The sequence below is a fragment of the Manis pentadactyla genome, chromosome 15 (genome assembly GCF_030020395.1).
Source record: "Manis pentadactyla isolate mManPen7 chromosome 15, mManPen7.hap1, whole genome shotgun sequence".
Lineage (NCBI taxonomy): Eukaryota > Metazoa > Chordata > Mammalia > Pholidota > Manidae > Manis > Manis pentadactyla.
In genome coordinates this window covers 39,851,695-39,874,963 of record NC_080033.1, presented here as the reverse complement: position 1 = coordinate 39,874,963, position 23,269 = coordinate 39,851,695, and the positions used below count along the sequence as shown (strand labels likewise).

At 39.9% G+C, this 23,269-nt stretch overlaps 1 protein-coding gene across 8 annotated transcripts in view; it reads right to left on the bottom strand.

The window, feature by feature from the left end:
- Positions 1-915: 915 nt before the first annotated feature.
- Positions 916-23,269, bottom strand: part of LOC130680950 (chromodomain-helicase-DNA-binding protein 9-like) — a 159,025-nt gene continuing 136,671 nt past the window's right edge. For 3 of the 8 annotated variants that reach the window (XR_008994017.1, XR_008994015.1, XM_057492822.1), the window contains 4 exons: positions 8,110-8,199; positions 3,832-3,935; positions 3,223-3,340; positions 916-1,897 (listed from right to left, as the gene is read on the bottom strand). Coding sequence is in view for 2 of the 8 variants with exons in the window: in XM_057492822.1 (XP_057348805.1) it covers positions 1,891-1,897; positions 3,223-3,340; positions 3,832-3,935; positions 8,110-8,199 (319 nt within the window). In the remaining 6 variants the exon portion in view is untranslated. Of the gene's footprint in view, positions 1,898-3,222; positions 3,341-3,822; positions 3,936-8,109; positions 8,200-8,614; positions 8,762-22,912; positions 23,114-23,269 lie in introns of all 8 variants that reach the window. The other 5 variants (XR_008994016.1, XR_008994019.1, XR_008994018.1 and 2 more) reach the window with 4 other exon arrangements.

The window sequence follows — 23,269 nt, the reverse complement described above, 5'->3', positions numbered from 1 at the left end:
AGTTGTCCTCCAAGTGTCTCTTCCTGGTTGGGTCCAAGCATACACTGTGTTTCTGCAGTTGGTCCCTAAGTCTTAAAGTCAAGCGTGATCTTCTTTGGTGTCTCTGACTTTTGGTAGCAGGTTTTCAATTCTGGCTGATCAGTAAGCAACACCAATATGGATCAGAGAATTAGCTTGGGGGAGTGGATTCTCAAATATGTGATCAAAACAAACAAAGGGAAGACTTTCCAGGATGTCATGCAAAGCAGAAGAAGCATACTGCTCAAGAGCTAATTTTTAGTTATCATATTTATACCCCCACCTTTTCTTCTGCTTTCACCCTCTAATTACTAAGTAATTTGGAAAGTAAGGGGATTTGTCTCCTTTTCTCCAAGACCCATCTCTCGCTGTGAGTTTCTCCACACCTGAATTCACACATCTCCCACATCATGCCAATTACCTCCATGGTAACCATTCGTGACATTATACACACAATGTGAGAGCAGCAGAAACAAGAGCTACTAAGACTCTGTTGGATGCAAATTTCCTGTATGTTCTAAGAGACACATAGGAACAAAGGGAATTTTGTCTTGAGATTTTAGCAAAAAAGTTAATTTTTGAAATCTATTCTTGTAGTTCAACATCTATTGGATTTCAGAGCTTCTTGCCTAAGAGTCTATGAATATGGTCAAAGGAAAACGACGTATCTAAAATGGCAGCATAGTACCTGCACCTGAATGCAAACTAGTGGGACCAACAGATTTCAGCCTACAGACATTAACTCCTCAGCAACAGTTAGTTTGCACAGGGATTTCTGATGGTCAGATAAGGGTCTTTGGAATGGTTCCATGGTTTTAGAGAGAACAATGTGTTCCTGGAAAGTCTTTTTCTCTTTCTACCTCTTTTTACCCAAAATAACAAGCCAAAGCCTGAAGCCAAGGTTAACAGCTATTAATAATTTTGTGGTCAGCAGCCAAAAGAAGAGTGGACACACCACGAGTATAGGACATATACATCACACAAACTTCACAGAGGAGAAGGGGAGTGCTTTGTTCTAAGACGGTGGTGAGATGTGAAATGAATGTTAACACCCACATTTCACAGGCATTTTTCTCTGCAAACAGCTCCAGCTTTGGCACTTAACATTTTATTCTAAATACTATTAGATACATCAGGAATCTCAAAATATGGGTTTCGAGTTGGAGACATCAAAGGGCATTATTTACTAAAACCACTATGTCTCCCCCTGCTCACCTCTTCTTGCACAAGATGCAACTGTAAAATTCAGGCTGCTTTAATCTCTGTGATTGAAAAGAAAAAGAAAAAACCAAAAGCGCAGCTTGAAGAGGAACGGAACTTGCAAAGAAGTAAACATTGCTCAGTGAGCTCCTCAGTTTAATTACCTGAGAATTTCAATTCACATGTGTTTTAATTATACATAGAAGGACTCACCTCTTATTCTCTGAATACAAAAAATGTAAAAGTGAGCAAAATGGGAGAGGAAAAGCTTATCTGAGGACCTCCGAGGATTCATCTTTGCTTTCTTCTCATTGTTTTCCCGAATTTGGGGATAAAATTTGTCACGGAGTATTTGATCTTGGGAAATCACTGAGTTTGGCTTTGTAAACACACTACTTCTGACCATTATTTTAACATAGAGAATTTCAGAAGCATAGGACTCTATTAGAGGACAATGTAGAATTTTGCGTAAACAAAATAATTGATTATTCTAAGCCAGAGGCAGGGGATTTCCTCCTGAAATGCAGGAAATCGAGCTGCAGGAGTGTGTGTTGAGAGAGCGAGTGGGCAGGCCAGTGAACTGTCAGTACACTGTCACTCATTACTTTTTCTGATGTCCTTAAACTGCTTGCGCGTTTAAAGTATGGTCATTTCTTTGTCCATCTGGGCCTGTCAGTTCCTGCCAACAAAAAAAGAAGAGCAAAATTAATTTTAATTAACTTTAATTTCAAAACTGTATCATTCCAAATTTCCAAAAAGTAGGCTTCTCCGAATGACTGGGCATTGCCAAAGCTTGAAGGAACCTTTGAGTGGCTGCAATTGACTTGTCCTGGGCTCCCAATGGCACCTAGGGAGAAAGCACTATGGTTCTGAAGACATAACCTTATTGAGACTAGAGCCCCTCATTCCAACACTGCAACCAGTCAACAATTCTTTAAGCAGGGCTAACTGTGCTCCCGCTCTGGGCAAGGAACTCTGACAAATGTTTTGGAGGCTAAGGATGTCAGTGCATGGTCCTTAAAGAGCTTGTTAAGGGATATGGGACCTCTATAGACACGTGGACGCCATCTATTACAGCTGATAGGTGCTTTGAAAGTTCTATGGAACAAGAGACCACTTTTCAGTAGGGGACCCCTGTTGGCTTCATAGAAATGTAATAGATAATCTGAGAGCATTCATCAAGAATCAGTGAAGAGACATGATATACACCATGACCCAGAGACACAAGTCTGGTATATTTAGACTAATGAGCAGAGAAATGGTTTTGTTGAGTATTTATTGTGGCCAGGATGCAGAACAGAAAGAGGAACTTGCAGGTGAAAGCATGTACCCAAGAGTGTGTAAGATGGTCAAGCTACAATAAGTGGGAGTCAGAGGAGACAAGAAAAGGAGTGGCAAGGGCCTGTAGAGAGACCTCAAAAGGAGACATTCACAGCTCAGATAACAGACACACAAACAAATGGAGTCTCTGTTGGGAGAACTTTTTAGTGTGTTCTAAAGGTTAGAGTGAAGTCTGTTCTTTAGCCCAATGAGCCCAAGCCATAGCATGAAGGCTGTTATATAGCAAGCAGAAGACAGCTAGTGCTTAATCTTTCTCCCACATCGACTTTTAAACGTATTATTAACCTCAAGAAAGTTTCTCCCTTTGGTAAGAAAAACAGTAAAGGCCACATAACAGATAAAATGAACATCCTGCTTCTCAAAGTGTAATATTCTTGGCTTTCTTCTTCCCTCTTATGCTCCTAGAATTTTATAGCTTTAATGGCCATGACCATTAACAATGGTAAATTAAGGACTCATCACAAGAATAGGTGTGGGTAGGTCTAGTCTCTTCCTTGATCACACTGTTGGACAAGTGCTAACCTATTAAGAGTATCATTAGCTCTTTTAATTTCAAACTCCAATTCTCTTACTTTTACATTATTTACAAAAACATCACTGACATGGAATATGATGATGTTGATAGAGATATATGGAAAAATCATGATTCTGAAATGCACATACCCATCCATAAAATCATTTGCCCTCTGTTCTGCAGCAACTGCTTTCTCATCTGGTTTTCCCACTCTTTCCAAAAAGCACAGTGCTGGGTCAGCTCGGATAGTGTTATATTTTTCATAACCTGGAGGGATCACCCATTATCAAAGTGAAAAGAATAAAAAGAACAAAGATGTATAACTACAAGCATTCCTTATATTTATGATGGATGATATTCCTGGACTAAAGGGACCATATATTAAAATGATATAGGCTAAGTGTGTTTTCTAGAAATTATAACAAACATCACAAGATCTGGCAATATGTGTATTTAAAAATTTAGGTTTAACTTCTCAGTTAAAATGAAAAGGAGGGAAAAGTGATCACACACACACACACATAACACACTTCACATAGAGAGGGGAAGCTATGTAAGAGTCATGACCAGGAGAGGCAGATCATATCCACTACCCTTTCATTAGGAAACAGAGTAACTGACAGACATAGTTTGACAGTGTATGCTTTTTATGGTATATATATAATAACATGGGGGTTACTGGAATAAAGCTGTAAGTTGAAATCGATAAACATAACTAGTTGAATTACCCACAGAAGATGACTACATACCTCACTTACCATGTTTCAAAACTCCAATAAGGAGTGACTTATCAGCATCAAAATCCCACCATTCAGCAGGAACTTCTGAGTGGTCTGGTTCTGGGACCCAAACATCAATGTCACTTAAAAAAAAAAATCACAATAAGGCATTATGAATTATTACAAACAAATCAGAGGAAGCAAAACTCTACCTAGCTCATAAAGCATTTATAGTTTTTTTAAAAGACTATTTCATTTTTGAAAAATTTTCCAATTACCACCAATTTAAGTTACAAAATTGCATAATCACAACAAAGTTACCATAAAAATGAATTAATATTCTTAAGCTCAACAGAAGAAATGTTTACTTTACTCTTAGGGAATCATATTCTTTCCACTTCAGATATACTGACAAAGGGTTCTACAGGAAAGTAGAGTCTTAGGTCAGGCAGCAACTTGACAAAAATCATTTGCTGTAAAAATCAAATGATATATTTACTTTGTGTATGAGGAGAGTGAGAGGCCCTAAGAGGGCACGCTTTAGACTTCAAAACAAGTTATATCTCTTCTAGACCACTACTGCTAAGAAAATCACACTGAAAAATTAAGCACAGCTTACAAGTAAAGGAAAACAGCAAGCTTTCGATCTATAATTTGATTAAAACATTCAAAGTGCTCTTTCTGTGCTGTATATAAATACCATGCTGCAGAATGACAATATAATAAAGTGCTAAAATCTGTAATAATACCCAAGGAAATCAGTAATTCTAATTGAGCATTTCCATGTTTGGTATTCATGAGTTATCAATATTGAAAGAATTAGAGACATAATAAAATACAACAAAAATTAAGTGTTATCTTAAGTCATCTCTTTGTCTTGGCACCTGAATTTCATAAATTAATTGGCAAAGAAGTATAGATTTGAAGAAATGGGGAGTTTCCTACTTACAACTAAATTGTGTGGCAAAAAGTTCATTTGTAAGTTGGCTGTCTTTGGGAACTCAAAATAAATTTTCATAGAGGAATAGAAATCAGCAAATGGTCATTGTGTTCCTGAGCAAGTCCACAAGAATCTAATATTTAGCCACTACTTTGTTGAAATAAAGGACATTGGCAATGAAAAAAAGGACTTGCAAGTCTTATAAGTAAAGAAAACATAAACAAAAAATGGATAAGAAATTACTTTTTATATTTTATATTTCATATTTTTCTTAAGTATTTTGCCAACAGATAAAGTTTTTTAACCTAAGGAATATAGAGAAATGCATACAGATCCTTTCTTGGATTCTTAAAAGAAAATATTTTGCACTTAAATGAACACCTTATTATCTCTACTTTTGCCTAAAACCAGAAGGGTCACAGTCACAGTATTTTCTATCTTACTGCAGAAAAACATAGAAAAAAGAATGATTTTTCCATTGATTTGTCAAAAGCTAAAAAAATGAATGAAGAGAAAAATACAGTTAAAAAAGATACTCATTTCTGATCATTTCCTGACTAGGACTAAACAAAGCATAAGCACCAAAAGATAAAGGAAAGCAGAAAGCACACTGAAGACAGCATTCTCCAAGGGGGTAAAAAAAAAAAAACAGTGGGTCACATAGTTCCCCTTACCAACTTTTGGGTGGCACTCTAACCGCGAAACACTGATTATCATCTGAGGTGAACTGTTTCCCTGCTTGTAAAGAGTGGAAAACATTTAGTGTACACCTAATACTCAAATGTAAGTGCCACAGGCAGGGTAAGTGTCCGTTAACTGCTGGCCAAAGTAATTAATAAGGTGCATGTACTCCAGTTGTTTCTGTTTTTAAAGATTCACTTCATGTGCTCTATTGCATTAACTTTCCTTTTAATTCCCCAAGCTGGGTCATTCATTTAAAATGTATTAAACTAGCACTCACTATGTGGCAATAATAGCAATAAGAGAGACACACCCATCTTTGTGAAGAGGTACCTACAATACTGTGTGATGAGTGCTATGACAGGGTACTTAGTCTAGGTATGTGCCTCACCCAGATGAGAGAGATAAGGAAAGGCTGCGTGGATGGCAGCTGAGCACTAAGAGGGCGGAAAGGGGGAAAGATGATGTTCCAGCAAGAATGCAAAGGACTGCAGGCATTAGTAATCATGGCACATTTGAGAGATATGGACCTGAAGGTCAGAAGAGAGATGAGGGATGGAGACAGACTTGGGATTCACCAGTACAGAAAGAAAAACTGATGCCACAGAAAAGATGAGAACATCCAAGAAGAGTAAGTGAAAAGGAGAGGGCATTTAAGAGACAGGCAGAAGAGGAACCTGTAAAACAGCAAGCAGAAGGCTAAAAAAAAGAAAATGTATAGTAAAATGGTTTTACAGAGGCATTTTTCAAAAAAGGAAGTGGTCAATAAAGGTAAAGTATGATAAACACTACTGCTATAGCCATGGGGGTTAGCAGCAAGCATGTTGGCGAAGAACTTCTTAAAGTGGGTGGTAGAGGTGGAGGTAGAAGCTGAATGGTGGTGGATGCATAGGGAATCGGAGAGGAGAAAAAGGACACAGCAAGTACAGATACTTCTTGAACGGAATTTGACTGTGAAATCAAGGACAGTAATAACACAGTAGTGTGAGGAGATACGGGGTCCAAAAGTAGTGTGTGTGTCTGTGTATGCACCGAGGGAGATGTAAACTGTTAAAATCCAGATGAAAAGCCAGAGATGGGGGATCACTAAGGAAAATTTAGGGATAATTTCATAGATTGCAGTTCCTGGCAAATTATAAGTAGAAAGATCCAAGGGAAAAAGTAGTCAATTAGTCAACAAATACTACTGTGTTACTATGTCCCAGATTCTAGGGGCTGGGAATACAATGCTCAGTGAAACAGATTACATACCTAACTTTCAAATAGCTTAAATCGTTAATTGGAGGAGAAAAGCAATATGAAAATAAAAATAAATTTTAACAGTAATAGGCATCATGAATGAGATAAAATCAGGTTAAGTAGTCTTGAGTGGTGAGGGAAGGCCTGTCTGAGGAGGTAAAACTTGAGCTGACACCTGATTGATTTGAAGAGGCAGTGCTGTGGAAGGTCAGAGGAAAGAGTATTTGTACCAGCAGGAACAGCACAGAATGAGCTTGGCATGGTGGAGGAACAGAAACACCAGTGTGGTGAGCGCTGTTGATGAGGGACAGAGGGAAAGAAGAGGTCGTAGAGTTATGTAAGGCCTGCAGGCCACAGGGAGTTTGGATTTTATTCTAAGAGAAATAAAAAGCACCTGGAAGGTTTTAAGAAGAGGAGTGCCATCACCTGATTTTTGCTTCAGAAAGATCACTCTGGCTGCTGTGTTAATGATAGACTGTAGAAAGGAAAAAGTGGAGGCAGAGAGACCCAATTAGGAGGACATAGCAGAAGTCTGAACAAGAGGTAATGGCGGCTTGGACTAGGGATTTGGCAGACAAGATAGTGAAAAACACTCAAATTTGGCAGGTCTTTGAATAGGGTTTGAGGGGAAGAGAAGACTCAAGAATGGTACCACAGCAACCACGTAGTACATTTACTGGGATGGAGGAGACCTGTACATGGAGGGTAGGAGGGAAAGGATCAGACAGACAAGATTTGGCAGAGCCAGGAAGAAGTTTAAGATGTCAATTTAGACTTTCAAGTGGAAATGTTGGAAGGCCCCTTACTCAGAGATTAGAGGTCAGAGAGAGGTCTGGGATGAATATATAAATTTGAGATAATATTCAATATGTTGAGACTGCATGAGTTTACCTAAGGAGAAGGGATAGACAAGGAAGAGCTGAGGACAGAATTCCTGCCAACCCAACACATAAAAGAGATCTGTTAGAGGAATGAGAACTAGCAAAGGAAAATGAAAAGGAAAGGCCAGTGAGGGAAAAAGAGAGCCATGTTGTATAGTAGACCGCATGCCATTGAAGCCAGCATTTCAAGAATAAGGGAGAAGTAGAATAAGGCCAAGGAACGGAGAGACTAGGGTATTGGATGGATCACATGTGGACACGAAAGTCAGGCACCCATGAAACCTCTTCCACTCTAACAAGAGGAAAGAAAAGAATGAGCCCAGAAAGATTAAGTTTTACATATGACGGCAGAAAGCTACTACTACTGCTGTTACTGTGTTATAACGTTTAGTGACAGAGCCAAATAGCAGATAACAGGAAAGGCAATAAATTGGCACAGGTTAATTCTCTAAATTTGGTAGGTTTTCTTCTTGTTGATTTCAGTGAAGAAGCCATTTAATGTATAATTTTCGGGTCATACAGTTTTTGTCTTGTCATGTTATTGAAAAATAAATATAAACATGGTATTTAATTTACCTTGCATCAACTCCACCAAATACTTTCTGACACTCACTTCCAGTGACTTCTTGCTTTACGTAATAGAGCATTCTTACACAAAGCAAAACCCTAAAAATGAGGGAAAAGAAATCAAGTCACAAATGTATTAATCATTTAAGAAAATTCTGAGGTTAAAATTAGAAAAGAATTTGTAAATAGATTTTTCATAACAAAATAATTTCTGATTAAATCTCACTATCATATATATAAAATAGGTTTCTCCAAAATCTTCACACTCATCATTATTTAATATCCAAGTAAGATATCATGAGATCATTTCGAAGCCAATTTTATTTCTCTCTGTTGATGAAAACAGTGACATAGAGGTACAATGATTTGCTGAAGGATACCCTGTAAGATTAAGATTAGGGTTGGTCCTAGACCACACTGACTCTGCACTCAAAATCAGCATGCTTTAAGACTGTTAATAAATTCAGAAAAGTAAACTTTTACTGAGTTGTGTTAAAAACACCCTACTATCTACTTATTACAGTGGTGTTTTATGTTTTTTTGTAGCCTTCATCTTGAAGTAGCTGCTCAGGATTATATTTTCGAAGCGATTCTGCTTTCTGAATATCAAATGAACTTGTTTTCTTTCCTTTTTGGCCCCTGGATACTCGGGCTGATAGACCTGTTAAAATGAAAAGGACATTTGAAATGAGGTGATTTGTATAAAGACCTGCAACTTGAAACATTTTTAATGCAAGAAATTTCTGAAAACTTTCAAAGGTCTGTGCAGGCTATACAGAGATCTTTAAAATAATTATGGTAATGATACTGACCAAAACCCAAGATGAGTTAATATGACTTAAAAAATTTTTTTTTACTTCGGTATCATTAATCTACAATTACATGAGCAACATTATGCTTACTAGACTCCACCCATCATTAAGTCCCCACCACACACCCCATTAGTCACTGTCCATCAGCATAGTAAGATGCTATAGCATCACTACTTGTCTTCTCTGTGTTATTCAGCCCTCCCCGTGCCCCCCACCGCACATTATGCCTGCTAATTGTAATGCCCCTTTTCCCCCTTAACCCTCCCCCCTTCCCACCCATCCTCCCAAGTCCCTTGCCCTTTGGTAACTGTTAGTCCATTCTTGGGTTCTGTGAGTCTGCTGCTGTTTTATTCCTTCAATTTTTTTTTGTTCTTCTACTCCACAGATGAGTGAAATCATTCGATACTTGTCATTTTCTGCCTGGCTTCTTTCACTGAGCATAATACACTCTAGATCCATCCATTTGTTGTTACAAATGGTACGATTCGTTTTCTTCTTATGGCTGAATAATATTACATTGTGTATTTGTACCACATCTTCTTTATCCACTCATCTACTGATGGACACTTAGGTTGCTTCCATTTCTCGGCTGTTGTAAATAGTGCTGCGATAAACATAGGGGTGCATGTCTTTTTTGAACTGGGCTGCTGCATTCCAAGAAGTGGAAATGCTGGGTCAAATGCTATTTCTACTTTGAGTTTTCGAGGAACCTCCATACTGCTTTCCACAACGGTTGAACTAATTTACATCCCCACTAGCACCGTATGAAGGGTTCCCCTTTCTCCACAAACTCGCCAACGATCGTAGTTGTCTGTCTTTTGGATGGGGGCGATCCTTACTGGTGCGAGGTGATATCTCATTGTGGTTTGAATTTGCATGTCTCTGAGGATTACCGATGTGGAGCATCTTTTCATGTGCATGTTGGCCATCTGAATTTCTTCTTTAGAGAAGTTTCTGTTCAGATCCTCTGCCCATTTTTGAATTGGATTATTTGCTTTTTGTTTATTGAGGTGCCTGAGCTATTTTTTTTTTTTGGATGTCAATCCTTTAAAAGATCTGTCATTTATGAATACATTCTCCCATACTATAGGATGTCTTTTTGTTCTATTGATGATGTCCTTTGCTGTACAGAATCTTTTCAGCTTCATATAGTCAAGTTGGTGACTATCTCTTGGAGAAGGGGGGATGCTATTGTAGAAGGTCTTTTGTGATACACTCCTATAGCTCCCTGAATTTCTTTTTTAAAATATATTCACAGTTGACAATTGTTTGCTCTAGATCTGCTTTCCTCAAGGGTTAACAAGCTCTGTGAAGGCAGAAAGCATGCTTGTCTAGTTCCTTACTATATCTGCAGTGCATGGCAAAGGACTTGCCATACAGTAGGTACTCACTAAACAGTTGTTGAATATGTGAGTGTATGAATAGCTTAATGAGTGAATAAATAAGATCCAATCACCAATGCAGAACACACCCTACCCCAACTCCTTAAAAAAGCTTCCTCACCCACGAGCTGCTGCGCCCTCTCTCTGGGGTCAGCCATGTTCTCTTTCAGATAATAAAATCTGTTGCGTGGGCCCGTTTCCTGACTCGTTCTGGGGTAAAGAGGGTCCCAGCGAGATACCCTTTCAATTTCCCACCTCTGACAGTCACCAATCTAGTTTATGCATCATGCGTTTGGATTCTTTTTCTTTTTTTAGACTCCACATATCCATGAGATCCTACAGTCTTTGTCTTTCACCGACTTAATTCACTTAGTGTAATGTCCACCAAATTCATCTATGCTTCGCACACGGCAGGATTTACCTCTTTCTTATGCTCGAATAATATTCTATTGTATATGTAATACATATGCCACATTTCCTTTATCCATTCCTCTGGTAGGGGAGTGTTGTGTATTTTCCTCGGTGCTTGTCCCTGCCGCAACAAAGAATTGAAGGACAGTGACAATAGTGAAGCAGAGTAAAAGTTTTATTTAAAGTTATTTAAAGAGAGAAGTGAAGCAGGCAACCTCAGCAAGAAGAGGAGCCCTGAAAGGTTGGAGACAGAAAGTTTAAGATTAAAAGGTTACACACTTAGAAAGTCTGGGTGACCTCAGAGAGAGGAGTGCCCCGAAAGGCTGGGGATACCCCCTTTTAAGGATTCTTTAGGGCTGTGACTAGGGGCTGGAGGTACAGTCTTGTTAAGTGCTTTTTGAATACTTAGAATTAACTTAACACAAGGAACTTCCTCCTCTGATTTCTCTCTGCCATACACGGAGTCTTGGTCAGGGAGCATATCAAACAGGCTGCCTGCCCAGCCCACAAAGTGGGCTGAGTTATTGTCTGTTTGCTAAAGAGTAAGTTTAGAATCTTACATTTTTAACTTTCTGGGTATTAAAATACAATCTTCCAGATGGAATCTTTCCTGCCTTTTACTAAGTTGTTTACAGCTGGGCTTGCATGATTAACACAATGAAGACATGGGCTATGCTGAGGTACCCTCCTTTATCTGGGGAATATTCAAACATTCCAAACCAACTTGCTCCCGGCTTCTGGAGCTTTAATTGATTAATTTTCAGTCTCTTTAGTGGACTTTCTGGCCTTTTTCTCTTTCCACCCCGCTCATATCTATTTTCCTGCCTAACGCCTCCAACAATGTACACTTAGGTGGTTTGCGTATCTTGGCTATTATAAATAATGCTGCAATGAACATAGGGGTGCAGAGATCTTTTAGAGTTAGTGATTTCATTTCCTTCAGATAAATACCGAGAAGTGGCCAAAATGCCTAGGAAGCCCGATTAGTGTTAAAAGATTTCTGAGCCCCACTCCAGATCTGGGTTAACAGTTGACCAAAGAATCCACGTTAAAGTATCTTTAAGTTGTTTTGTGGAATCCCCGAGTCTGAAGCCCTCTTAAAGCTGCTACAACATTCGTCTATGCTGTTCTGCCTTCCCTGGAGGCCTGGCCAGATACTGCGGCGGTATCATCACACCCTCACCTGATCAGAGGGATACTCCAAACATGCATTCTCTCTGGAGCTTTGGAAAATCTGAGTGGTCTCAGGCTTGTCCACCTGCCAGGATGAACCCCCAGAGCCGTCCCCTTCACAGATTATCACTTCCAGATGTAGACTGCTCTATTTAGGCCAGACCTAAAATGTCTACATACACACACTACACTGATACAAGCAAATTAAGAGAGAAGGTGCTGTGGTTCTCCACCGGTTGCCCATCGTCTAAAATAAGAGCCCAAGTAGTCTCTACCTCCTGGTACACCTCCTCTGCAACACCCCCAGTAAACAATGTCCCATCTTTGCTTATTCAAGGTCAGTGACAGGGAGCCCCCTCCTGAGGAAGGTTATCTCTCATTGCTAGAAAGTTCCTGGACACACTGTATCATAGGCTGCCTCCCAAACGTGGCTCCTTACGGTGGGTCTCATCAGGCTAAAGACACTTGTCCATTTCCTCCCCCTCTGAACAGAACTAAATTGTCTTTTAGTAACATCTCTGTACAGTGCTGATGTTATTTTTCACCTGGGCTGCCGCTGAGCCCACGTATCCTTTCATGGTGGTCGGATAGACATGATTATCCTTTTTGAGGGAGAGGAGCGTAATGATTAGGTTGTCACTGTATGATGTCATTGTGTCATGAGTTTTTAAAATTCATATTAAAATTGGCTCTCATTCCCACTCTGTGAACTCACCCAGGCCCCTCACTTTGCCATAGAGCACTTGTAATGTCCCTCCCAGAGTGACTTTGAAATGTGATGAGATTCTCCCCACATTCCTATCAGCTATACATCCAGAGCCCCAAGGGGAAAGTCTACCCTTGAGCAGAACACCTTTCCATTGCCTGGGTCATCTATAGGCCCCTTAACCTCTTGGTTTCTTGAAGTCTTACTTGTAAAGTCACAAAGGTTCTATGAATTACCATTTGGGGCAGGGCAAGGTTAAGAAGAACTTGTCCTTGCTTTTATTTTTCCCACCTGGAGTGCCTTCCCTCTCCTCTCCATAGGTCCCAATTCCCCTTTCCCTTCAGGCCCACTGCCAAGGAGCCTTCCCTGATTCCCTAGTCCACACAAATCTCTGCCTTTCCAACTGTGGAATCCTTAGGCTCAGTGCCAAACACCCTGGCTGTCTCTTAGGTTAATCTTGCCCTTCAAGCCAATCTCACAATGTGGGCCTCTTGCCCTCCTGTGACAGCCCACAGGTACACTCCACAGGAAATGGCTACTTGACTAAGGCATGGATAGGGAGGCCTAGATGGAAGGGCCAGGTAGGGTGCCCCTCTGCCTCAACCCTGCTCTGTTCTGCAAGAGAGCCTGAAGCCTGTCCATCAAGTCACAAGGTTCCGTATGTGACCTCACTGGGTATCGATGACCTCACTGTTGCCCTGGCAGCGGGACCACACAAACATAGTGGCAGTTTGAGGCCAGACAGCAGTCTGGCTGCCTGAGCAAGGCATCGCTGTCATGCTGTGTGACCGCATCTTCTATATCCAGCGTGATTTATCCTCTGTGCCCTGGCAGGGCTGCACAGCAGGTAGGCTGAGGCGGGGCATCTGTACAAGAGTCACTGGTGGGCACACAGCCTCACCTGGCTGCCACCTGGCTTTTCCTTTCGGGCTGGCCCTCAACATGTCAGAACTACCCCAGCTGTTAACTAATACCCGGTGTTCCTGCTCAATGCTGAGGGCAAGTGAAATGTCATCCCTGGGCAAGCGTTCAGAAAGTTACTAATCTTTATAAATGTAGCCGTCCCTCCACCTTTGGGCTACAAATGCTTCCTTCCAGACCCTTGGGGAAATGGCAAGTGAATGATCCTGAGGTAGGAATGAGGCTGGCCTGTTCTAGGACCAGCACAGTCGCCAGTGTGATGGTTAGCCTCCTAGCAAAAGTCAAGAGCATTTCTGTGTAAACGGAGCAGTTTGAGGAAGAGCTGTTGAGGGCCACTCATTACCAAACCTTCCAACCTGGGCCCCTTCACGATGCTGTCCACATGGGTTCCCTCAGACACATCCCAGACTGAGCCTCTGAGTAGCAGGCAAAAGGGTGTCATACCGATGGGAAGAGCAGAAGAGTCAACTGGAGTGATAAAGGGAAACGGAGACCTAACGGCTGAGGAAAAGACGTCCCAGAGGTTGGCTGATGTGAGCCTAGACTAGGTACCCACATCCTGACCTGAGCCTCCTGGTCACTCTGCTTTGGGATTTGGCCTTTTTCAAATCTACATGAAAGTATCAGAGGGCTAGAGTTCAGCATGGTTGAAAAAGGCAACACAAATGGGGTTCAAAGGGAGAGGGGTTCTTAACTGATTCGTGTAAGATTATTTTTTCCAACACATGAAAGGTATTTCCACTAAAACCGCCTTGGAAGTGACAGGCTTTAACAAATGCTTCCTCACTTGTGGAAGGGAGAGATGGAGGGGATCCTGATTGCAATAATTTTCAGGTTGAGTTTTTTTCTGGGAATGGGGAACAGATTTCCTGGTCTCCTGCTGCCACAGCCTCCACGGAATTGCTTTTGCAGCCAACATCGCTTCTCTAGGGGATTCATAGAGGTGATGGGCCAAGTCTGGGTTTTAGATGCCAAGCAGATTGAATGGCTTCAGCCAGAAACTGAGAGAGACATGACAGAGGGATGGTACTGGTAGGACATTGTGTACAGGAGAAGTGACTGATCAGTTCTGGTTTTCCTTGCAGCAGCAGCAGCAGCAGCAGCAGCAGCGGCAACAGCAGTTTCCCCTTCACCTACACCTGGGTACCACCACGTCCTCTACAAAGGGCGTGGTGAAACCCAGGTGAGCTGGCACGGGGAGACGTACTGCCTGGTTGGAGCCTACCGCTGCTATGGGGATGCACCCATTCCCACCCCAGAAAAGGTGCCCACCCCAGCAATGGTGCCCACCCCAACAAAGATGGAAGTGGAGAAGCCGGTCTCCAGGCGGGCTCCCAAGAGACCTTCAACAAGCTCGTTCTCAGACGAAGAACTAGGTTGCCCCCCAGCCAAAATTCAGCGGCTGCAACCTAGTGCCAAGAGGGAGACTCCACAGAAGCGTGCTGGCAGAGCCATTGCTAGAAGGAAGACACGACGTTAACACTTGAAATACAGTGGTCCCACTTCCCGACCCCATCACCACCTCCCACCCCACATTAACTGTAGTTTTCTAATAAATTTCTAGTTTTTGTAATAATTTATTGGCTGCAGTTATGTATTTATTAGTCACATACCGTTAATAAAAAGTGCGATCTTTTCCCAGCGTCAGTGTGTTGTGTTGTCTCAGTGCCCGGAAAGCTTCTGCCAGGCGCACCCACACGATGTGTGTCCTTGTGTCTTGCCCCAGTCCAGTCCTGGGGCCACCTGGCGGTGGGGACATGCCCTGGTCGGGGCAGAAGGATTCTGGGCGGCTGGCCCCTGCCCACCTCCTGGGGTTGTCACAATCGGTCCCAGGCTGAGCCCACATTCCCATCCTCGCATGCTTTGGTGCCGGCCCGCCACTGCCCTGGTTAATGCAGCAGCCGGGAGCCAGAGCTTCCATTAAAAGAACTGTCATTTATGAGTATATTTTCCCATACTATGGGATGTCTCTTTGTTCTACTGATGTCCTTTGCTGTATAGAATCTTTTCAGCTTGATGCAGTCCCACTTGTTCATCTTTGCTTTTGTTTTCCTTGCCTGGAGGGATATATTCATGAAGAAGTTGCTCATGTTTATGTCCAAGAGATTTTTGACTATGTTTTTTCTAAGAGTTTTATGTTTTCATGATTTACATTCAGGTCTCTGATTCTTTTGAAATTTACTTTTGTGTATGGGGTTAGACAATAATCCAGTTTCATTCTCTTACATGTAGCTGTCCAGTTTTGCCAATACCAGCTGTTGAAGAGGCTCTCATTTCCCCACTGTATATCCATGGCTCTTTTATCATATTGACTGTATACGTTTGGGTTAATATCTGGACTCTCTAATCCACTGGTCGGTGGGTTTGTTCTTGTGCCAGTAACAAATTATCTTGATTACTGTGGCTTTGAGGTAGAGCTTGAAGTTGGGAATTGAGGTGCCACATGCTTTATTATTCCCTGTGTTGAATCCCACTTGATCATGGTATTTGCTTTGGCTATTTGGGGTCTTTTGTGGTTCCATATGAATTTTAGAACTATTTGTTCCAGTTCATTGAAGAACGCTGTTGGTATTTTGATAGGGATTGCATTGAACCTGTAGATTGCTTTAGGGAGGATGGCCATTTTGACAATATTAATTCTTCCTAGCCAAGAGTATGGGATGAATTTCCATTTGTTAGTGTCCTCTTTAATTTCTCTTAGGAGTGCTTGTAGTTTTCAGGATGTAGGTCTTTCACTTCCTTGGTTAGGTTTATTCCTAGGTATTTTATTCTTTTCAATGCAATGGTGAATGGAATTGTTTTCCTGATTTCTCTTTCTGCTAGTTCATAGTTAGTGTATAGGAAAGCAACAGATTTCTGTTATTAATTTTGTATCCTGCAGCTTTGCTGAATTCCGATATTCTAGTATTTTTGGAGTGGAGTCTTTAGGGTTTTTTATGTACAGTATCATGTCATCTGCAAATAGGGATAGTCTGACTTCTTTACCAATCTGGATTCCTCCTATTTCTTTGTTTTGTCTGATTGCCAGTAGGACCTCCAATACTATGTTGAGTAACCATGGGGAGAGTGGGCATCCCTGTCTTGTTCCTAATCATGGAGGAAAAGCTTTCAGCTTCTCGCGGTGAAGTATGATCTTGGCTGTGGGTTTGTCATATACGGCCTTATATTATGTTAAGGTACTTGCTCTCTATACCCATTTGGTTAAGAGTTTTTATCATGAATGGACGTTGAATTTTGTCAAATGCTTTTTCAGCATCTGGGGAGATGATTGTGTGGTTTTTGTTCTTCTTTTTGTGGATGTGGTGGATGATGTTGATGGATCTTCCAATTTTGTACCGTCCTTGCATCCCTGTGTTGAGTCCTACTTGATGAAAGATCCTCTTGATGTATTTATTTTTGAATTCTGTCTGCTAATATTTTGTTGAGTATTTTTGCATCTATGTTCATCAGGGATATTGGTCTGCAATTTTCTTTCTTGGTCGGAACTTTGCCTAGTTTTGGTATTAGAGTGATGCTGGCTTCATAGAATGAGTTTGCAAGTATTCTTTCCTCTTCTATTTTTTGGAAAACTTTACGGAGAATGGGTATTATGTCTTCTTATGATGTATGGTAAAATTCAGTGGTGAATCCACATGGCCTGGTAGTTTTGTTCTTCAGTGGTTTTTTGATTACTGATTCAATTTCGTTGCTGGTAATAGGTCTGTTTAGATTTTCTGTTTCTTCCTTGGTCAGTCTTGGAAGGTTGTATTTTTCTCCGAAGTTTTCCATTTCTCCTAGGTTTTCCAGCTTGTTAGCATATAAATTTTCATAGTACTCTCTAATAATTCTTTGTATTTCTGTGGGTTCTGTCATGATTTTTCCTTTCTCATTTCTAGTCTGTTTATGTGTGTAGATTCTCTTTTCCTCTTAATAAGTCTGGCTAGGGGCTTATCTATTTTGTATATTTTCTCAAAGAACCAGCTCCAGGTTCCTTTGATTACTTCTATTGTTTTACTCTTCTCAATTTTATTTATTTCTTCCCTGATCGTTATTATGTCTCTCCTTCTGCTGACTTTGGGCCACATTTGTTCTTCCTTTTCCAGATTCAATAATTGTGACTTTAGACTATTCATTTGGGATCCTACTTCCTTCTTCAAATAGGCCTGGAATGCCATATACTTTCCTCTTAGAACTGGCTTTGCTGCGTCCCACAAAAATTGGGGCTTTGTGCTGTTGTTGTCATTTGTCTCCATATATTGCTTGATCTCTGTTTTAATTTGGTCGTTTATGCATTGATTATTTAGGAGCATGTTGTTAAGCCTCCATGTGTTTGTAAGCCTTTTAGCTTTCTTTATACAATTTATTTCTAGTTTTATACCTCTGTGATCTGAGTTGGTTTGTAGAATTTCAATCTTTTTGAATTTACTGAGGTTCTTTTTGTGGCCTAGTCTGTGGTCGATTCTGGAAAATATTCCATGTGCACTTGAGAAGAATGTGTATCCTGCTGCTTTTGGGTGTGGAGTTCTGTAGATGTCTGTTAGGTCCATCTGTTCTAGTGTGTTGTTCAGTGCCTCTGTGTCCTTACTTATTTTCTGTCTGGTTTACCTGTCCTTTGGAGTGAGTGGTGTGTTGAAGTCTCATAAAATGAATGCACTGCATTCTCTTTCTCCCTTTAATTCTCTTAGTATCTGTTCCACATATGTCGGTGCTCCTGTGTTGGGTGCATATATATTTACAATGGTTATATCCTCTTGTTGGACTGACCCCTTTAGCATTATGTAATGTCCTTCTTTATCTCATTTCTTTGTTTTGAAGTCTATTTTGTCTGATACTAGTACTGACACACCTTTTTTCTCCCGATTGTTTGCATGAAATATCTTTTTCCATCCCTTCACTTTTAGTCTTGTGTATATGTTTGGTTTGAGGTGAGTCTCTTTTAAGCAGCATATAGACCAATCTTGCTTTTTTATTCATTATTACTATGTCTTTTCATTGGTGCATTCAGTGCATTTACATTTAGGATGATTACCGATAGATAGGTACTTGTTGCCATTGCACGTTTGGATTCATAGTTCGGAAATCTTCAAAGGTAGCATCTTTCCTATCTAACCATCTAACATCTCTCTTATTGTGCTATTATAAACACAGTCTGGTGATTCTTTATTTATCTCGTTTCTTATTCTTCCTCGTCCATTTTTTATGTTAGATGTTTTATTCTGTACTCTTTTGTGTTTCCTTTGTTTTTGTGGATAGTTGATTTTATTTTTTGCCTTTAGTTAGTATTTGGTTGGTCAGCTTTCTTTGCTGTTTTCATTTTCTCTGGTGACATCTATTTAGTCTTAGCAGTGCTTCCGTCTAGAGCAGACCCTTTAAAATACCCTGTAGAGGTGTTCTGTTGGAAGAAAATTCCCTCAACTTTTGCTTGTCTGGGAATTGTTTAATCCCTCCATCAAATTTAAATGATAATCGTGCTGGATACAGTATTCTTAGTTCAAAGCCCTTCTGTTTCACTGCATTAAATAGATCATGCCATTCTCTTCTGGCCAGTTAAGGTTTATGTTGAGAAGTTGCGGGTGTGTTCTGCAAGAACAGTGAGCCTTTGTGCCTTCCGGACCTTGCGCCAGCTTCCACTGCCTGTCCCGGTTAGCTGCACGCTAGGAGGAGACTCTGTGTGGTTGCTGTGGGTGGGGCCACTTCCCAGCTGCTCTGCACCTGTGGCAGGTCAGCTGGGTTACTTGTAGCACCAGCCAGGGGGAAGGAATGCCAGGCAGCTTATTACTGTGAGGTGCTCTGGGGCTTCTTTACCCACCAGGGGTTAGGGGGCCTGAAGTTTCTCAAGATTTCCAGCCTGCTGGGCTGAGTGTGGTGGCACAATTTTGTTCAGCTCTTGAGCCCTCCTTCCTTTAAGACTTTTAAAAAGCACTCGATTTTCTTTTGTGCCAGGGGAGCCGGCTGTGGGGACAGGCTCGCAGTCTCTGTCTCAGATTCTACCCTTCTGTTTCTCTAATATCCAGCACACCATGCAATGTGTGTCTGCACTCCTGGTGCAGATTACTAAGGCTGGTTATTAAGCAGTCCTGTGCTTCCACTCCGTCCTCACTCTGACTCATTTCCTCCCGCCAGAGAGCTAGGGTGAGGGGAGTGCTCGGGTCCCGCTGAGCCGTGGCTTTGAATCTTACCCCCTTCATGAGATACTGAGTTCTTGCACACGTAGATGTAGCCTGACTGTTGTACTGTACCCTCTGGTCTGTTGTTTAGGAATAGTTGTGCTTGTTGTATTTTAAAAATATATACAGTTTTGGGAGATTTCTGCTAACCTACTCATGCCGCCATCTTTAGCCGAAGTCAGTTAATGTGATTTTTACACACACATTAACACAATTTCCTCCAAATACTCAACAATTCTGTCTCAAATTAATCATTCTGATCTCCTTTCTGTTCTAAAACACATTTTTTCCAAATGTAAAATCCAAAAGCTAGAACCTGTCCTTCAGCTTTGCTTTTGGCTTCCCTAGTTACAAACAGTTAAGTTTTGACCTCTTGATTTTCATAATGGATTTTACTAATAAAATAGATCAGGTTTAGCCATTGTGAGCTCCTGCTTAAGAGAGCTAAATTTGTTTTATTTGTTTAATATTTTTATTGTAAAATATTTCAAAAATAGAAAAAAGTATTCCACTCTTAATCTTAACACAGTCCCTATTTGGTTAGTTTTTTATTAAAGGAAATATACATAGCTGGAGTCTAATTTTCTCCTTCCTTCCAAGCATAATCACTTCCTTGAATTTGTTTTTTGTATTTGATACACATTTATACGTCTATATTGGAGAAATATTTAGTACTGAAGTTTTCAGGCATTATATAACAGAAGTAATTCTGCAACTGGTTACTCTCATTTTTTTAAAGATTTATAATGGCTGATTCATGAGGTTCTAATTCATTCATCTTAATTGCTGTGTAAAAATTTGTTGTATGGCTGGCTTTACCAAATTAATGTTAAATCACGCTTAAGTTGTTTCACTTATAATTTTTCACAATTATTAATAAAGCAGTTTGTTTCCTCCTTTCAATAGTTACCAATCTTTTCCTTGATTTATTCTACCAGTGAAAGTTCTATTACAATAGTAAGGAGAAGCTCGATGTGTTCATTCCTCCTTTAAAGTTTGGTAATTTTTACCTTTATACTTTGGGAGTATTTTGTGTGGTGCATACACATTCATACTTTTTATGTCTTCTTTTACAGACTGGCCTTTTTTATTTTATTATGTCGTATTCCTTTTTTATCCCAAATAATGCCTTTCACATTAAGTTGCATTTGTTGTTATGTCAATACTATTTTTGTAACTAAGTCCTCTTCACCCTTGTCAGTTTGGAAACTAAAACAGTGCATATTTAAAAATTTTCCTAATAACATATATGTTCTACATTTTTAAACTTCTCACTAGCAAAATTTCTCATATTCATCACTTAATCTTAATTTCATTTGTAACATATTTATACTTTACAACTGTGGTTTAAATGTTTCTATAGCACTTGTTTTTTCAAAATAACAAGTAATTTGGATTATCTCTGAAGGTATTAATAGTTTTAAAAAAGTTGTCTTCTCCTTTTAGTCTTTGTTTCTTTCAAGTTAATTTTATGTTTTGTTTTTAGTATCTATCTCTCATGTCGGAGAATTCCCTCAGAAGTCTGTTATCTTTGGTCGTTTGTTCATTTCGAATGGCAAACCAAAACCCAAAAGCCAAAAGCCAAAAAAAAAAAAAAAAAAAAAAAGAAAAGTTGACAGGTAGTCTGAATGGTTGAAGCTTACTGACTGAACTCATTGAAGGGCAATCTGGCTTTTTCTTATTACATCATTATCTTTAAGATTTGGCCTGGTCAGATTCAGCAAACAAATTCCTTACTCTTCTTAAGGATGGCATTACCAATTATATATATATTCATTTAATCCCCATTTAGTAGCGCCATACCTCAACTACCAATGCAACCCAGAGATCTTCTATTTTACCCTCTCCAGATAATACACTTTCCATGATTCTTGATTCTGGCTACGTGGAACTGAAGAGGGTATTTAGTGATCTGACCTGTTCTAAAGAACTTTCCGTCAAAGCCCCTTTAACTCCAACTTTCAGGCTCCCTTATGTCACAAACTCCCGAAGCTTCTGGGCAAATCTGTGAAGCATATCAGGTGGTTGTTGCCTTTTCTTACTGCTGACCTAGGATTTAACTCTCCTTGGTTCGTTAAGTCAGTTACCACTGATAGATTATCTGCTGCCAAGTTCCAGAATTTTGTTACTTCCTTTCCCATTCTCTCTACTTCTGAGGTTTTATGCCTATCTATTTTTTAATTATGGAGTTAAGCATATTCAAACATAGGTGGAATAACATGACCGACTCATCAGGTCTCATCATTCAACTTCAATAATTATAGGCTCATGGCCACCTCTGCTTCATCTATATCCTGTTCACTCCCCAACTTCCCATATTATATTGAAGTAAATCTAAGATATCAATAATTTCATTAATAGATATCCAAATATCTTTCAGCAATAAGTAAATAAGGCGTTCTTAAACAAAACATACCAAAAAACCCACCAAACTACACTTCCACTATCAGCCCCAAGAAATGCAGTAACACTTCCTTAGTATGTGGCATACCAATATACAATTATCTAATAATAAAGACAATAAAAAATTTTTCCTTGGGTTTCTGTTTCAATCAGTATCCAAGTAAGGCCTGCACCGTAATTGGTTGAAGACTCTTAAATCTCCTGTAGGTTATAGTTGAGTTTTCAGTCTTGGCATTTTGAGAAGCATAGCTCTTCCTTTTTGGGTGCCTCACTGCATCATTCACCTCTACCTACTAGATGCCAGTAATGTGCTCGTAGTTGTGAGAACCCTTGGTTGGAGGTTCTCCAACCAAGATGGATGGAGGAAGGACTGGGACACAAAATCGTGTCTTGTTGAGAACCATTGCTTTACAGATGGCCTCTCTTATGTCCTCCTCTTCTACTATTTATTTGTTCAACAATGTACCAGGATCATCAATGAAACTTGTTTTTCAATTATCTAAAACTGGCAACATGCTCATCACTAAGGAAGATGCTAAATAAACTATGGAATATCCATACTATAAACTACTAAGCAGGCATTTAAAAAATGAGATAGATTTACTCAAATACAGGTGGGAAGACCTTTAAGACCTACTCTTTGTCACCAACTTAGAAATGGACACATTGTTTGATGACAATATGTAAAACCCAACCAAACTATTAACACTGATATTTTCTAAATTGGAACTTGAATTGACAGTGAAGGTTAAGGGATCTTTAACATTACCTGTAATCCTTGAACCTTTTATAGGGTACTAGGTTAAGTACTTTTCATATCTAAAAATAAAATTAAAAAGAAAACAAGAATGTTCTTACCTAGATGATTTTGTAGCTCTCGTGTCTGCCCATCCTCAGTTGGAGTAATGAGATCCCATATGAAGCCTTTCATTTTCTCATCTCCTCGATAGTGAATAAGGGATTAATGCTAAGAGTGCTCGGCAAATTATTTCTACATCATCCTCATTTAGCTGCCTTTTAAAACGGCCATGAGACAGAATCTCTCTCCATCGGCCCCATCTGGTTGAAGAGGTGTATTTATTTACATTAATGCTAACTTCTAGAGAATACTGTTAACAGATAAAAGTTTTGAAAAGTCCAAGAAAACATTTTGTCATCAATTGGGTTTACATCTAATATTTTCTCCCATGAGTAAAATACAGAGCCATGGTATAG